The following is a 16813-nucleotide window of genomic DNA, read 5'->3' as shown; positions in this document are numbered from 1 at the left end:
CGCAGACAAAAAACCACGCTTTAGAAAACAACAACAGGTTATGAACGGGCTCTTTACCTCTGTGGTGTCTCCGCTCTCAGGAGGGACAGAGAACTGAACGTGGTCTCTGCCGGACCCGCTGCCTCCATCAGACAGAAGGGAAGCCCCGGCTCCGTCCTTCATGCGCTGCTCCTGACGCACCATCCAGCAGCTGAGCAGAGGGAGCGCGGATGGATGGATGAGGATGAGGGGAGCGAAGGTGTGTGTGTGTGTGTGTGGAGGGAAGGGATGGAGAGGGAGGAGGAGGAGGAGGAGGCGGGGGAGGTGTGTGTTGAGAGAGAACAGCAGAGGAGGGGGATGTTGCCTCGAGCTGTTCCACCTTTTACAATCAGTCCTTATCTCCTCTTAAAGCGAATGGAGAACCAAACTGTTCACAACTGGCACAATACGGTTAACACACGGTTTAAAGGCACAGTGTGTAATATTTACGAAGGGTTGAATATAGACTACTACACATCAATATAATCACGTTCAAACTTATTTGGTCTTTGGAGTTGGAATAAGCCTTTTATGTGCATTTTAGGCAAGGACCTTGCTTTACGGAGAGATTCGGGGGGGAAATGTGGTGGCTGTTGTTCATTTGGATAATAAACTTGTATATAGAACATGTTGGCAATGCATTTTAATGTTGTTTTGCCATCTAGTATAGTATATAGTATTAATACAGTGGATAATGTTATAAGTGCCAATATTAACCGAAAACAGCGTTAGCTAGCTCGTTTTAATGGTGTTGCGCCATCTAGTATGGTATCTAGAATTAACACCCAACCACAGTTACACTTTCAAAAAAATGGGCTTAAACTGAACTTTTATTATGCCTGGGTATTTTGACACTTTAGAACTACAGAACCACACGTCTCCATATTGCAATCCTGTACAAATTGTAGTTCTTCAAGTTTTCTTCCGGCTTAGGGTTATTTTAGCACACTCGCTCTGTTTCACCGTCTAAAGGGGGTGCGTTCAAAGGCAGAACTGATTCCGCAACGTTTGAAAACAGAACTTCTGGGGATCGTATTTGTATCTACTTTTTTTTGTTGTTGTGGAGTGAAAATGTGCCTTAAAGTTTGTTCAGACATAATGTGGCATCCTACCTAAACGGTGCCCCATACTTACCAATGCTACTCCTCCCACCTATATGCCGTATGAAAGTGTGAGTGAATGGGTGTTAATGGGTGAATGGCAGAACTGTAGTGTAAAGCAGCTTTGATGACTAGAAAAATGTTATATGAACAAATATAAACCATTCACCATACCTTACCATCACCCATCCATCTTCTACCCGTTTACCCTGCACAGGAAGAACACAAAAAATTAAAAAATCAGCAGCCTTTTCTTTACAGCATTAACAGCATTTGCATATGTATAGATGAAAAACACTGTGAGGCACATATTCAGTTGTACACGCTGACACTGATGCTGCGACAGAAGCATCTGTGTGATTGGCATTATCATTTCATTTTCAATAGCCTATGCTAATGCTTTGTTATTGGCAGGGGCTCTTAGGCATATTGCGCACACAAACACACACACACACACATACACACACACATGCTGTTGCCATAGAGAAACAGAGCCAGGATGGAATTAGCTGTATGGTAGTTGTCCAGTCAGCGCAGCAGCAAACCCAGGATCTTGGGAAATTCAGTTAAGCTTCAACATCACAGATCACGTGATTCATTCAAGTGACTCAAATCCAAATCTCAGTTAGAAACAGGAACATTTTCCAAAAATAATGTAAGCGTATCTGTCAAATCCTGTCAATGATATGTTTTTTAAATTTGACTAGTTGATAAAGAATGCAATCTTTTGCAACTTGAGTAGGCAATTGTCTTTGCTGATATTGTGTCAGGTAGACGTAATCCAGTTAGAGGACTGGCATTACACGAGAAAAGAGACTAAAAGACTAAAAGCTGCAGTGTAAACAGATGAAAACCAGATTAGTAAAACAGGTTACTACGCACAACATCCGTTAGAAAGGGTTCTTCCCAGGAAACAGAAAAATGCACTGCAACTGGTTTATTTAAACTATAATATGTCTGTTGTCATGGCCAGGTCTACCTCATTAAAAATGTTTTTTTGAAAAAATGTCTCCGTAAAATAAAAGTTCCTATTAACAGTGATTAAACTACATCACTGTGAGCCACAGAGAGACCTGTGTACATGCCAGATTTCTTGGAAACAGCTTAGTTCAGATAATGAAACATCATACATCAACCAAAAACGTTATTTACGCGGCATAACGCCTCGTAAATAACATTTTTGGCTTGATTTATGACACCGCAGGAGCGTTGACACTGGTCCAAGAACACGTTCTTCACATTTGACATGAAATCGTGCAGATTATGAAGGCGTTGTTCTCTGATTGACTGCACTGCTTCTCTCTCTTCAGCTACTCGATTGTGTTAACCATGTCACCCGTCTGTCCGAGTTACGACTGACCTGCCATATTTTCTGCCTCTCCTTCTGTCTGCTCAGTTATCTCTCTCTCTCTCTCACGCTCTCTCTCTGCTCAGCCTGTAGATAGACTAGAGCAGCAGCTCTGGGTTTATACTGCATGTTGAATAATAATGGTTTGTCATGTTGTTTTAGCCTACAGCAATATGTCCACCAGAAATGACTGACTTTCTGTCTGTGTGCATCCATCTGTGCGTGTGTGTGTGTGCGTGCGTGCGTGCGTGTGTGTGTGTTCCATAAATATTATTCCTCAGCAGCTCCCAGTTATGAATCTGTAAAAAGGTCAGCTCATGTCACGCCTTCTTCACTCAAACAAAATTATATTTCTGTCCATCCACTACCCTGCAGGATTGTTCTTACACAAGTGAGTGTGTGTCTCTCTCTCTGTGTGTGTGCGTGCATGCGTGCGTGCGTGCTCTTGTACTTGCGGCATACTGAGGACCGGTGAGGGTTTTTAACCAACAGAGTGAGGTCCTTTTTACGAAGTGAGGACATTTTGGCCGGTCCTCACTTTGTTTTCATTGAAACCACTTCCTTATGTTGTAAACATGCTATACTCTGTTTTTAACAGAGGTCCTCAATTTGGTGCCAAAACCAATTTTCCAGCCCTGGTGTTAAACACACCTTTTGCTCTGGGGCTCCACCTGCAGACATTTTATGGTACTGCACCCAGTAGTTCTTTATAGATGTCATTCATGAAGTAGATATTTGTAATTGTGTTGATTTATAAAGTGGAAATGCTGGTCCTCAATTTGCCAGCATATTTACCCAGTCGTCAGTATGCAGCAAGTACAAGTGTGTGTGTGCGTGCGTGCGTGCGTGCGTGCGTGCGTGTGTGTGTGTCTATCCCTCCATCCACTCATCATCCGTCCTTCCAGCCTGGCAAAGATGCTGAGCCTCGACAGTGTCTATATTTAGCTGCTGGTCCAATCAATGATGGCAGAGCCACGGAGTCATGACTCTGCATACTGATAGTACTATAACTCTACCTCTATCGCCACACGGAATTAAAGAAATAATGATCATTCAATTACAGACAGACAGACGGAGACAGAGGGATGGACCTTTAATCCTATCGCACAGTTGGAAAAGGACCGGAAAGGAACAGGCGTGAGGAGGAGGAGGAGGAAGAGGAGGAGGTAACGATGATGGGTAAAGAAGGTGACGGAGAAGAGGCATTAAAGGAAAGAGTCAGGTGTAAATGTAGAAGCAGAGGTATCGAGGGATGGAGGCAGATGGAGGGGGGGGGGGGGCGGAGGAGGGGGGGTTTATGAAGAACAGAGGAGGTGTGGAATTCACACAGGCAGAGATGAAGACACGGAGATTGAAGTTGTGGTTGAAGGCAGAGGAGGAAAAAGTGAGGAAGCGGAGAGAGAATTTCTCAGCGCAGAGAAATGAGTTCCTCAGAGGTGGAGAGAGAAGAAAAAAAACAGAGTTCACACAAGAGCAAGTAGAGAGGACGCTGTTAGAGACTGCGGGGTTTTTCTGTGCAGAGCGTTTGCCATTGGTATGCGAGGTCACAGCATGGCTTTGTATGGAAATATAGACATATACTGTAGAGGAGACAGAGGACTGAGCCAGAGCTGTGCACACTGAGAAAGGTGTTACTGTGTAATGGAGAGGCAGAGAAAGAGAAAGGTCAGGAATGATTTTCTACTCTTCACTGAAGTCAATTCTGTGAGCCGTCGAAAACAACGTGACAGAAGTGAAAGAGGACGACTGAATGGATGGAAGGACGGATTCAAATGAACTAGAATACTGTCGCTTCATGTGCATGTTGCTGAAATAGGATTTTAGTGGTAAATGCCAGACACAGCTGAATTGTTGCCAATATTTCCATTTGCTGGTTATTGATTGAACCTGAGTCACAAGAACAAAGTTAAGTTTAGAGGCTTTTTTTTCTTCTTTTTTTACTGTGTTGCAGAATCTAATTTATCAAGATGTGACACCCTTTCTGTAATATATCTCATGAGTCCTTTTAGTCTCCACAGTCACACTATACTATTACAGCGGAGGCACCATCTTTGATTACAGTGTTACAGCATGATTGTATAAGAGTGTATAATCTGTGCTTCAGTGGTTTAGACATATACAGTTACATATATGTGTCTTTCTCTCACAGGGAAACCTGCAGTTCTTTGTATCAAGCACAAGAACACACACACACACACACACGTGAGGTTTCTATGACTTCATGGGACATTGCATTGACTTACATTCATTTCCTGGAGACTTACTCTAACCTTAAAGGCGCCATATGCAAGAATGTGGCCAAAAAACGTTACTACACTCAAATTCAAAATACCGAGGTCTTTTAGGTTTCCTTTTCTCCGCCATTGTAGCTCAGACGTAACTGGCAACCCGTGGTTGCTCTGCAGCTGAGACTCTACTGACTGAAATGATTGGTAGATGGCCGTAGGTGGCGCCACATGCCAAAACATGATTTCAAAACATAAACATAAATTTGCAGAATTAGATTTTTTTTTTTAAATGCGAATATTTTGGCCGTACTGTTGTTGTTGGTGAGTTCAGTTTGTTATATGAACATTATTCCTGAGTCTCTGTGACATATTAGGATTTTATGCCCAGTTGCTTTAGATTTATTACATAATGCACCTTTAACTAACCCTTACCACTGTCCTAATCCTAACTCTAACACTGACCCTAACCTTACCCAAACCCTACCCTCAACCTAACCTTCAAACATTTTTTCACCTTAAAATGTAGTCATTTACATGATGGGGCTTTTTGTCCCCACAAGGAAGACAAGTCCCCATAATGTGACTGTGTAAACATTTTTACATCCCCACAACATTAGTAATGCATGGGCAGACACACACACACACACACACACACACACACACACACACACACACACACACACACACACACACACACAGAGAGATCACTTTTTCCAATCCCTGTACGTGACACCAACACAAGAACACAGGCACAGATAGACTCTCACTGCTCCCTCATGCACAAATCATCCCTGTCTTTTTTTCTCATGGGAACGCGTGAGAGCGAATAAATGCAAATGTACTCTCTGTGCGCACACACACACACACACGCAAACACACACACTTCAAATCTAAGAACTGTGAAAAACTAGAAAGTGCCTGGAGCACTTGGAAAGCCCTTGCTTTTAAAATCCACTCTATTTTTATGTTTGTCTGTGATCTGTGCTGGAGAGGAATTACATGAAAACACAGATGTAGAGCAGAGGCTCTGTCTGTCTCTGTCTGTCTCTACGTGACATGCATGTATGTGTAAACGGATGGGGAAACAGAAATCTTCTTGCGTGGATTAAACTCTGGACAAATCTCAACTTTCTCTAACCACACTCCGAGATTCAGACGGCCAGAGTTCAATTACCGCTCCCTCTCGCTCTGCGTGTCATTATCATTGCCTCCATGTTACAGCTCTATTAAAGGTTGCTATGTAACAACCTGCCCTTTTACACAGCTCTGTTTGTGTTATGTCCCCTCAATGTGTGTGTGTGTGTGTGTGTGTGTGTGTGTGTGTGTGTGTGTGTGTGTGTGTGTGTGTGTGTGTGTGTGTGTGTGTGTGTGTGTGTGTGTGTGTGTGTGTGTGTGTGTGTGTGTGTGTGTGTGTGTGTGTGTGTGTGTGTGTGTGTGTGTGTGTGTGTGTCCTCAGCTGCACTGTATTCACAGTAAAGCAACAGGATCTGTGTGTAATCTGCTGCAGAAGCCTAAAGTCCCCATGCTGACTTCACTCTGCCACCCAAACATCATTTTGTCCTGCAGCGGTCACTTAGATAGGAAGTTACACTGATACACATTTTACACGAATGAGAATTGATTCGCCCGACGACGGCATCGTAGCAGCTGCAACGAATGCCCTACAAAATCTCAAGGCAATAGTTCTCGACATATTTTAACCAGACTTTATCGAATGGCTCGCGCCAATATGTGATTCGTAGTGTGTCAGAGGCAGTAACAACGATGAACATTCAGGTTTAAGGAAATAATCAGTCCCAGAGGAGGAGAAGTGGAGGACGGTAAAAGGGCCAGTGTTGCTAGAGGCAGTTTCTGCTCAGGTTGAGTCATTCAGAACAACAGAGATGACAAATCTTCTGCATGTTTCCCAGAGAATAAAAACAGCTCCACGAGTGATCTAACAAACTGCTGTGATTTACTGTATCTGCACTAAGATAAGGACGTGGAGTTCTTCTTGTAATGTAAAAACACCACCAGTACATACACAGAATAACAGATCTACCATTAAAACGGGGCTATAGTTGCAATGATGTTGAACAAGATCTTTTTTCTACTTCTTTTTTTGTTGATAACGGAATATTTTGTAAAATTCAAATGAAGATTAAACTGTAACAAGTAAATGGAGAAACCAACTACCTAATGTATATTCAGGCTGTGTAATTAAAATCACAATTTTTACATTTCTAAAATATGTATATGATTGGAAAACAATTGAAAATAAAAGTATGACTTTTTGACAATTTTTTTTTTTTTATTAAGTTTTTTACTTTTTTGTGAAAGTTTGGACAGCATACGAAATTATGACTTTTTGTCAAATTTTGGATGACATACAAAAGTAATTCTGTTATAGGAGCTATAATCTGTACTTTTTTCTACTTCTTTTTTTGTAAATAATGAATATTTTGTCAAATTCAAGTGAAGATTAAACTGTATGGGTGTCATCCCAAGTAAATGAAGCAACCAACTACCTCATGTATATTCAGGCTGTTGCTCATTTCTCATCACAACTTTTTACATTTATGAAATATTTATATGATTGGAAAAAAAATAGATAACATTTTGCAAATTCTGCAAACTTCCTGCACTATTATGCATTATCATATTCATTTTGAATTATGTGCCTCAGGTTCGCTCTGTGCTATTTCATATTCTGCACAAGTGCAGCGTCGATTATTCAGCATGTCATTAACAGCCATTACATTTAAGTGTGTGAGTTAATGTGAACAGGAGCGTTTGATTTAGTGGTTAAAGCCATTATTGTTTAGTAATAAAATCTATCTATCTATCTATCTATCTATCTATCTATCTATCTATCTATCTATCTATCTATCTATCTATCTATCTATCTATCTATCTATCTATCTATCTATCTATCTATCTATCTATCTATCTATCTATCTATCTATCTATCTATCTATATCTACTGTTTGCTGATTCTTGCTGTTTACAAGACTTGAGCTGCTCAGCACTTCATGTTCTCGCTGTTGTCTGATTCTCTTCTTCATAACATCATCTATAGGCGACAGGACAGAAAGCAGGACAATCCAGAGACAGTGACTGTGGTTTGTGGCTGTCTGTCACAGTGAGACGATGCTTTTTCATTTCATATATAATGCCTGACGGGCCCGAGGGGCCGGATGTTCAGAGATTTCCCCTGAATTGAATCTTTTATTACAATATAATGTACTGAAGACTGTCAATATTTTCCCACCAACGAACACCGTGTTTGAACCGACAGACAACGCTCTCAGTATCAGTATTATGTTTGTCAGTGAAAACACTGGAAACACACTCTTTGTACTTTTATCTATCAAATTAGTTGAGAACCTTTTCAATCAGGCAATTTGGACACTATAAATTGACCATAGGTGTGATTGTGACAGTGGGTGGGATTGGCACCCGCAATTTTCTGTCAATGGGGTTTGTATAAATACAAATGCAGACAATAACACATGCAGGTTTCCACTCACCAATGAGCCCCTGCTTCTTAAACAAGTCCACTGCTGATTTCCATATCTTTAACTCCATTACTGAAGCAAAAGTATTGGTTGATGAGCCCCAGCCTGTCCGTCCAATGGATTGCCTGATATTTGCCCGTATCCCTTCCTGTCAACCAGAACAGAGATAAGGGAAGAAGAAATGTAAGGTCAATGGGAAGAGGAGGGAGAGAGAGGGAAGCCACATTAATTTAGAATGATGTAAGGACGTGTGAGGTAGTTATAGAGGGAGAGATGAGAAATCACATCTACAGTATGTGTGATAATGTGTGGCTTATGCACTGAAATTAGATAAAAGGTGTGATGGACCAAAGATGGCTGAACAGGGAGTGACTGGAAGAGTCACTGTTTAAAGGTCATGTGTGTTATAAGAACTGTGCGCTCACTTTCCTCCTTTCTCTCCCTCCACCATCCTCTGTCCATCGCTATAGTGTCACGCCGATTGTGCTTATAATATTCATCTCTGTCCTACTGCCCTCGTCCTCTTTTGTACGCGTCTTTTTCTATTCTTCACACACAAGCCAACTCCCTCCATCGCTTCCTTCTCTCTCCCCTCTATCCCTCTCAATCAGCTTCAAAGAGCCGTCTCTGCGGTAGACCTCGGGGGCACCTGACTCTAGACGTGGAATGGAATCATCCTGTGCTGACATCTCAGTGTGTGTGTGTGTGTGTGTGTGTGTGTGTGTGTGTGTGTGTGTGTGTGTGTGTGTGTGTGTGTGTGTGTGTGTGTGTGTGTGTGTGTGTGTGTGTGTGTGTGTGTGTGTGTGTGGTACAGACTGGTCTGAAGTGCACTCAGGCCGCAGGGCAGTGCTAAACAGCAAACGCCACCAATGAACAGACAAGTGAACCTTGCATGGACCACATGGTTATTTCTGCTCATGACTTTACTTAATAAATGTGATTATAGTACATCGTGTTGTTGTTGTTGCTAACCTTGAGTCGGGCTGAGTGTGTGTACTTGTACTTGTGTATTTGTCACCTCTTCCTAACGAGGCAGAACCTTATTTCTGAGGCAATGGTTACGCGTGGGACTAAGAATTCAATTGTGGTTCGGTTCAGTCTGAGGTTACGCATTAGCTGGTTATGAATGGAAGTCAATGCAGTGTGTGTGTGTGTGTGTGTGTTTGTGTGTGTGTGTGTGTGTGTGTGTGTGTGTGTGTGTGTGTGTGTGTGTGTGTGTGTGTGTGTGTGTGTGTGTGTGTGTGTATTGGCAGAGACTAGAATAAGATTGGATTAGAGGTCCTGACGTACACTGTGTGTAAATCAAACAGTTGAAAGACAATAAAAAGCCATAGAGAGTAAAAAATAAAAAATATATATATTATTTTACTGCCAAAGTCATTGCTCTATAATGACAATCATGTCAGTGCTTTAGCTAAAACCTATAAGATAATACTTCTAAGTGCAACACAGTGTGTAATTATATTTAATAACCATGACCAACCATAACCAACCTTATACTTAAACTTAAGGCTTACTACTAAAAACAGAAAATCAAATAGAAGATATAGACGGATCTTTTGAGCACTGTTTTTTTCTTGTGTGTCATATCCATGAGGCTCTGAGGGACTAAATTAATATTACACTGCAATTACTTTTATTAGTCTATCAGCACATGTCCATATAGGGCAAAATGAATTATCCACAATGTATTTGTAGGGTCATATGGGGAGGAAGAGAGAAAAAGAAAAATGAGGTATAAAAAAAAAAGTAAGTGGGTGTTGGACATCCATATGAATCTTCTGTCTAATAAAAATCGTTAAATGGAAGCAGGGAAATGACTTTAATAAAGGAAAAAGGTTTCTGCTAAGTCTTGGATGAAGGCCCAACCCACTGCTAAACACCCACACTCACTTGCTTTCTCTCTTCATGTGTGTGTGAGAGGGAGAGATGAGATGGAGTAGAGCGTATTGATCAGTGAGGTTGCAGAGAAAGCAGCCACTGCCACAGCACTACTCTCTGAAAAAAAAAAATACAAATGCCAGCATAAATAAGGCCCTAACTACATCCTCAGATATGGTATGGATGTTATAATGCTGTCTGCTCACAGGTCAACTGCGTTCCCTTCAAAAACAATAACACACCAGCGACAAACATACACCTGTAGGACAGAGTCATGTAGTATGCCTGAAAGATGTTTCTTCTTAGACACTAAAATACTGAAAATGCCCCAGTTATCCACAATAAAACATGGCTATGCTAAAGGTGGGGGGTCAAATAATGTATCTATCCATCTTCATATCATATCAAATAATACATCATGAAATAAAAGAAAATTGCATAACTAGAGAAAGCACCGGCAGAGTGGAATCCTCTGCCCAGGCCACTCAATTCAGGATGGCATCAGGATGACTATAACATCTATAATTTCTTAACCTACATCTGCAGTCATTTACATAAAAGCAGAGGCGCAGCTTGTGAACAGGCAAGGCAGGCAACTGCTTGGGCCCCCCGACACTCGGAGTCTGAGGGCTGTTTTTACTGAAATGTGCAGTGAGCAGCCGCCTCCCAGTCCTCCTTAAACAACAATGGGCGATTTGCAATGACATCTCAGTAGGAAACCTCCCTAAAGGGGCCCCACCTCACTTTAACCGGTGTGAAGTTATCGTTCTGCAAGTTGGAAAATGAAGAGGATTATTTGCAGTGTAATGCATATCTTTTTTACTCAGTTTACATATGGGTTTTTTTTTCAGTTATTTACAGTTTTTTATTGTTCTATGTATTTATATTGTTTTATAATTTGGGTTCTTTACAGTGTAATGTTTTTTGTTTATATAGTTTATATAGTTTTTTTTAAAAGCTATTTACAGTATTTTATTGTTCTTTACATTTATAGTTTCACATACTTTTTAATTACAAGGTTTTTCCATGTTATTTCATTCATTTCTGAAAAAAAAAATTGAACTCATACATTTTTCGTTGGTGTCAGATTATTTAAAACATAATGGTGATGAACACTGGTTGGAAGGGCCCCCTGGGAATTTTTGCTTAGGGTCCCTACAGACTCTAGAATCGCCTCTGCATCAAAGACAGTCCTTTGTTGGAACAAACTCAGCCCAAACCTTATATAAACTTTCAAAACAGACACTCCACAAAAACTTCGGAGCCATGGTAATTGTATTTTTGTCATCTGCTGCCGTCTGGTGGGCCTCTTACAAAACTACACCCTCTCCCATAATGCACCTCTTCTTTTTTTATTCCCATCAGTCCCTGCCGCGAGCTCCTTTCACCAGTCAAGATGGCGGACAGACCAGGTAAAGCGCCGTGTCCTCTGCTAAAATACCCACTAAAGTTGTGTGTTTTGCGCCTCGTGTCCTTATATTGTGATGCATTTCAGAGTCTGCGTGTGTGTTTGTGTCATACTGACCGTTAGTGAGTCCGCTGAAGGTCTCTGTGTGACCGGAGGCCGCATTCGGTTTTCCAACTCACGTCAAGGACTTTGCTTGTCATTGGCAGATTAGCAACTGAAATGAGTCCAAAAGAGCCGCTGCTGGACTTGAATCTGTCAAAAAACAGTGACTTGATTATTTGTTTTACTCTTAGTTGGGCTGAACCACTTTTTGGCGCTGTCATATTTACGTTATATGATCGTTTAATTGAGCTAGCTTGCACGACAGCCCGTTAACCCACTGTCTACACCCGAACATGACTTTACTCGCGTTTACTTGGATACAAAAACCACAACAAAGAAATAATTCAATTAAACAACATGGTGTGCCTTGTTAATGGCACATGTCAAATTGTCCATTTGCATGCAAGGGGCATTATAAAAGTATGATTTCCATTTAGCTTTCATGGTGGCTCACTGTCTGTCTGTCCTGACCTACATAAAGTGAACAGCCATCAGTTTAACTTGAAGTAGTTGCTTATTAATATTAAATCGATCTTGTTTCAGCACTTTCAGAATTGAATCTGCAGATGTTAGTTACTTTTATGATTCTTACTGTTGCCCAGTCCCTGTATACCACAACAGTGGAGTTGTAGTCGGACAGCGTCACCTGTGATAATTTGAACATGAAAAACACTTGGATTTGTTCTCTATATCTGCAGAAACAGAGCAACTTTTTAGATTCACAAACAAATAAAATAATAGATTTTATTTACTTATTTTATAACAGTTTTTGGCACATACTTTTGAGTCCGTTTGAACTTTGTAACTGACCTTTTTTCTGTCTTTACGTTACCAGTTCCCGTAATTGAGAAGCGACTGATGGAGGTGAAGCTGGGTGAGCTGGGAACCTGGCTTGGTGCTCGAGACTTCACTCCCAATGGCCTCATCTCAGCCGCCCGCAGGGGTGAGGAAACCTGTGAACTGAAACTTAATTCAGGATTAAACAAAAAGCTTCCTTTCTTTTAGATCAATTTATAAACTAGGAGTACCAAACCAAACATTCACTTGTTTTTAAAATCACCTTGTCACAGGTTTCCTGTGGTTTATGCTGCTTTTTCCCCTCTGTCTCTTCCAGGCCATGACAGATACTACAATAAGTACATCAATGTAAAGAAGGGAGGCATTGGTGGTATAGCTATGCTGGTTGTTGGCTATGTGGCCATGAGCTACCTGTGGGAATACGACCACATCAGTAAGAGATGCATACTTGTTTTTCCTCATTCTGGATGTCCCACTTTCTCTAAAGTAGTTTAAGAATAACTTTCTTAGTGCCAAAACTGACTCGTAATATTTGTCTGTTTCTTCTTACTCCTTGTAGAGCATGATCGTTGGAGGAAGTACCACTGAGGTCCTTAAGCAGCTACCGGACCTTCAGGGGTTGAAGTTGGATGTCTCGTCTCCCCCGATCTTTCTATTCAGCTGTGTGTTAATATGTGACCAATAAACAATAACTTTAAGTTATACATCGTGTTTGTGTGGTTATATCTTAAGTCTGTGAAAGTCAAACAGCAAATTTGTAACAGAACATTTATTTGCACACTGTACAGATGTAAGAATGTTCACACTGATGCTGCCAACTGAATATAAATTTTTAACATAAGCTGAGCTAAAATTGAAAATCTGTATTCAGATCAACTGGGTTTTCACATTCAGTGGTAAACTACTGATTACTGATTTTAAACGCTTGCAAATAGCCAAAAACGTTGTTTGAAAAGTAAGAATTGACACGTGTGAAGTTAGGCGTCTATCAAACACAGTAGTTGAAAGTACAAAATCATTGACTGAAATTCCTGCTAGCATTTGTCATGTTTTCCTTTTTTTTCATTTCATTTACAAGACATTGTCAACATTAAGTAGAACTACAGACTTAAATCCTTGTCTGCTATCAAAGTCACATGACCTAAGGAAAAACAAAGATCAGCAACATGATAGAGCATCTGAAGACACCTGCTGTAGACTGGACCATGGCTGTGACGATTGGACAACTTAGTTCTTTCTTGAGTCCGGTAATTCAACCACTGCCACACTGGTGTGACCCAAGTGTCTTTGTGTGTCCACTGTTTGTAAGAGGCAACAGTCTTCAACTTCAGCCTGTGGAGCAGGGCAGCTTCCTCTCGTCTTTCTCCACTGTCACCAGGGGAGCGAGCTGCAGCACTGTGGTGTTTGAACCTCAAGACTGCAGGTTACTGACCACTGAGGAAGGCAAGGTGGCCTTTTGTGCATTTGTTGGCATAATGGCCCTTCTCTCCACACTGTAGATGGAAATAAAACATGACAACTCATTAAAAGTAAACTTCACACCACAGAAAGTGCTCTATCTACAAATTAAAGCTTATAATTTGTAATAATTGTTTCCTGATCATTTTCTGTATATAAAGCCCCATAAAAAGTGTGCTAGTGGCAACTCAAAATGTATTTTAAAACAGACAGATCAGCTACAACAATAAAAAAAAATGATGCAACAGGTAAACGGTACAATACGGTGCAAAATAGATGACTGTAAAAATGTGATTGTAATCCACATTAGTAGAAAAAGTTTCATATGACTCACCTTGTAGCAAGTGACCTGGTCCAAAGGACGAGGCCCCCTGTTGCCCATCATGTTATTGTGCTGAACAGCACCCATCATCATGTTGTTCTGCGGCCGCTGGCCTGGGCTGGAGTGGGTCAGCTGGATTAGTGAGAGGGATGAACGGCCGATGGTAGGCACAGTCTGCAGGAGGACAAAGGTTAAAGATTGTATACAATAACAGTTCACAGCAGCGTGCTGAGGCAGAAGCTTTAGTAGTTCCCAGCCTGACTACTGTCAAGTGGGTCATTTAAATTCAATCAGGGATTGAGATAAATCTGAAAGGTGTGTGTGTGCACTTGTATCCTCTCACCTTTACTTGGTTCTGGTTTTGCTGTGGTAGAGGAGGCTGTTCAGAAGCTCCCATGGGCAACTCAAACCGAGGACTGCAGAAAACATTTGAATTTTAAATCTACGTGAGCATTGGGTGAAAACTCCAGTTATTTTTATTCTGTGTCTGCCTCTAAAATGTGTATAATGAATGCATGAATTAATAAAAGGACAACATACTGCATGAATTTACAGGATTTCCCTTCAGGACAGAAGCCCACCAGATAATTCACACAGATCACCCTTCTTGTGTGTCTGTGTCTGCAGTCCGGACCTGAGACAGCAAGGTGGACAAAAAGGTCAGGCACAGAAATATAACACAAATGGATATAAAAGAGTTAGAGGGTCAGTTTTACTGCTGAGAAAGACATTCAATCCAGCAGAGGACGACAGTGAGACCAAAACAGCTTTCTGGGACCCACCGTGTTTGCAGAAGCCTCTGTCGTACCAGGGACAGTCTTTGATCTTGGACTCTGGGTCAATGTGCAAGAATGGACATTCCTTGTTGCTACACTCACCTGCAAGGATCAACAAAAAATGTAAACACAATCCAATTCAAGCATTAACCAGCACAGAAATTAAATATTTTCAACAGCAAGCGCTTATCAATAATCACAGCTAGTGAATGAATCTGTGTGATTTTGAGAAAGTGAACGAACCAAACTTGGAGTAGAAATAGCATTCAGGCATCTTGGTCATATCATATTCATGGAGAAACTCGCATTGATCCCCCTTCTTGCACAGTCCTCGAAGCCAGTGCTTACACACAACTGTCTTCTCTCCGCTGATGTGACGGAAAGGACACATCCCACCTGAGAGTGGACACACAAAAAAGTTATCCGAGTGTCAACTGACTACATGCACAATTACTTCATGATTCCATTCCATGATTAAGGTGACTACTTGTGCTTATATCAAAAAGACACAAAGTTTAACGCATGTTTTATCCAATAACTACCTAATTTGTGGTGCATATATAACCAGAAGATAGCAGTTTACCAGGGTGACTAAATGCATCTCAGGTGATGGGGTAGTGCATATAAATAAAGGTCTGATAGTGAGCATTTTAATGTTACTAAGTTCTGAATAAAATGCCCCAAAGTCACTGGATTGGATATTGAAAAAAGAAAAAGCATGAAATCTGAAAACTTAAGTCAAGATTTCAGGTTGTGATATTATACTAAATAAGTGTTATGGATCTACCCCTACACAAAGTGTGAGTCTGTGACTCCAGTCCACCTGCATGCAGAGCTGTGGACACGTCCGGTTTGTTTTTACCTTTCATACAAGCAGCTCTCATGAAGAACTCACACACAGCAGAGCCGGACTCTGCAGAAACAAACACACATAGTCACTACATCCAAAGTAAAGAGACGTTTTGGGTGGAAACAAATTAGATACGAACATAAATAAGGCCATTAAAGTTCAACATCTACAGCGGCTAAGTAGCAGCTAGCAACCCAATAACTCACTGTCCATGCCGGGGAAAGGCAGAGGCTGCGCTCCCAGCTGCTGCTTCATAGCGATTTCCAGGTCAAACTTAAGGTGGTCCACGGTGGCCAGTAAGTCCTGCATATCTGCATCCGTTTGTTTACCGCGACAGAGTCAAACAAATGTCACTTTCCGTTAGCTAGCTTAAAGTTGAGCTAGTTAGCTAGGAGACTTCTTCATGAGCCAGCTAAAGCGGGTTAACCAGGCTAGACGGGCTAACCGACACTATGACAACAACGAGCAAGCTCACTGACGAGAAAGCACAACAGCCAACGCTCTTCTATAGTCTGAAGTTGCCGTTTGAACACGAATGCTTTGGACACGGGTCAGTGTTCCGGAGCGAGACACAGTCCCTTGTTCGCGACAGCAGCCGTGCGCGCGGACCTCACTCAGATCAGACTGGACCAAACGAACGTCGAGTGGATTGTTTCAGTCTTCTTCTTTTCCTTTTACAGGTGGCCACAAAATATATTTACGGTGCACGTCGCCCCCTGTTGTTCAAGAGTGTGTGTAACATCTAGTCGATGCCGACTTGAGACTCTTTGTCCCTGCAGCATATTCTCTGTTTTAATCTTATTAAACCCGTCAGATTCCTCTCGTGTTACAATTATGTTGACTTGGATTATACCTGATTAGTTAGGTCTCTCTTTAAAAAAAGATTTTTTCTCTATGCGAATTCCTAGTACAATAAAGGTTAAATAAATAACTTTTCTAAACTTTTATCAGTTTATATGTGTATTTTCTACACCTGTTTTATTCTTTAACTAATTATTAATTGAACCACTTTTAAAACCTCACTTTA

General features: G+C 41.2%; 2 protein-coding genes across 2 annotated transcripts; one reads left to right on the top strand and one right to left on the bottom strand.

Moving 5' to 3' along the window:
* The first annotated feature begins 11437 nt into the window (after positions 1 to 11437).
* atp5mf (ATP synthase membrane subunit f) lies at positions 11438 to 13082 on the top strand. Its single transcript, XM_083896162.1, has 4 exons — positions 11438 to 11484; positions 12418 to 12525; positions 12697 to 12813; positions 12940 to 13082. The coding sequence occupies exons 1-4, from the start codon at positions 11469 to 11471 to the stop codon at positions 12966 to 12968; spliced, it is 270 nt and encodes an 89-aa protein (XP_083752288.1). The 5' UTR covers positions 11438 to 11468; the 3' UTR covers positions 12969 to 13082.
* Positions 13083 to 13198: 116 nt separating this feature from the next.
* cpsf4 (cleavage and polyadenylation specific factor 4) lies at positions 13199 to 16360 on the bottom strand. Its single transcript, XM_083896648.1, has 8 exons — positions 15993 to 16360; positions 15799 to 15849; positions 15180 to 15332; positions 14943 to 15038; positions 14701 to 14794; positions 14504 to 14576; positions 14173 to 14334; positions 13199 to 13873 (listed from the first exon to the last, which is right to left on the bottom strand). Exons 1-8 carry the CDS (start codon positions 16093 to 16095, stop codon positions 13805 to 13807), a joined length of 801 nt encoding a protein of 266 aa, XP_083752774.1. The 5' UTR covers positions 16096 to 16360; the 3' UTR covers positions 13199 to 13804.
* Between the last annotated feature and the right edge of the window lie 453 nt (positions 16361 to 16813).

The sequence above is a fragment of the Microchirus variegatus genome (assembly GCF_963457635.1).
Source record: "Microchirus variegatus genome assembly, chromosome: 10".
Taxonomy (NCBI): domain Eukaryota; kingdom Metazoa; phylum Chordata; class Actinopteri; order Pleuronectiformes; family Soleidae; genus Microchirus; species Microchirus variegatus.
The sequence above is the reverse complement of the archived record's forward strand: the minus strand, read 5'-3'. Positions and strand labels throughout refer to the sequence as shown.

Coding starts and splice junctions, on each gene's coding strand:
- atp5mf (XM_083896162.1), top strand. Junction 12,526..12,696: donor CATCTCAGCCGCCCGCAGGG/GTGAGGAAACCT, acceptor TGTCTCTTCCAG/GCCATGACAGATACTACAAT. Junction 12,814..12,939: donor GTGGGAATACGACCACATCA/GTAAGAGATGCA, acceptor TACTCCTTGTAG/AGCATGATCGTTGGAGGAAG.
- cpsf4 (XM_083896648.1), bottom strand. CDS start 16,095: ATGCAGGACTTACTGGCCACCGTGGACCACCTTAAGTTTGACCTGGAA. Junction 15,333..15,798: donor GAGAGCTGCTTGTATGAAAG/GTAAAAACAAAC, acceptor GTCCACTCTCAG/GTGGGATGTGTCCTTTCCGT. Junction 13,874..14,172: donor ACCAGGTCACTTGCTACAAG/GTGAGTCATATG, acceptor TTCCATCTACAG/TGTGGAGAGAAGGGCCATTA.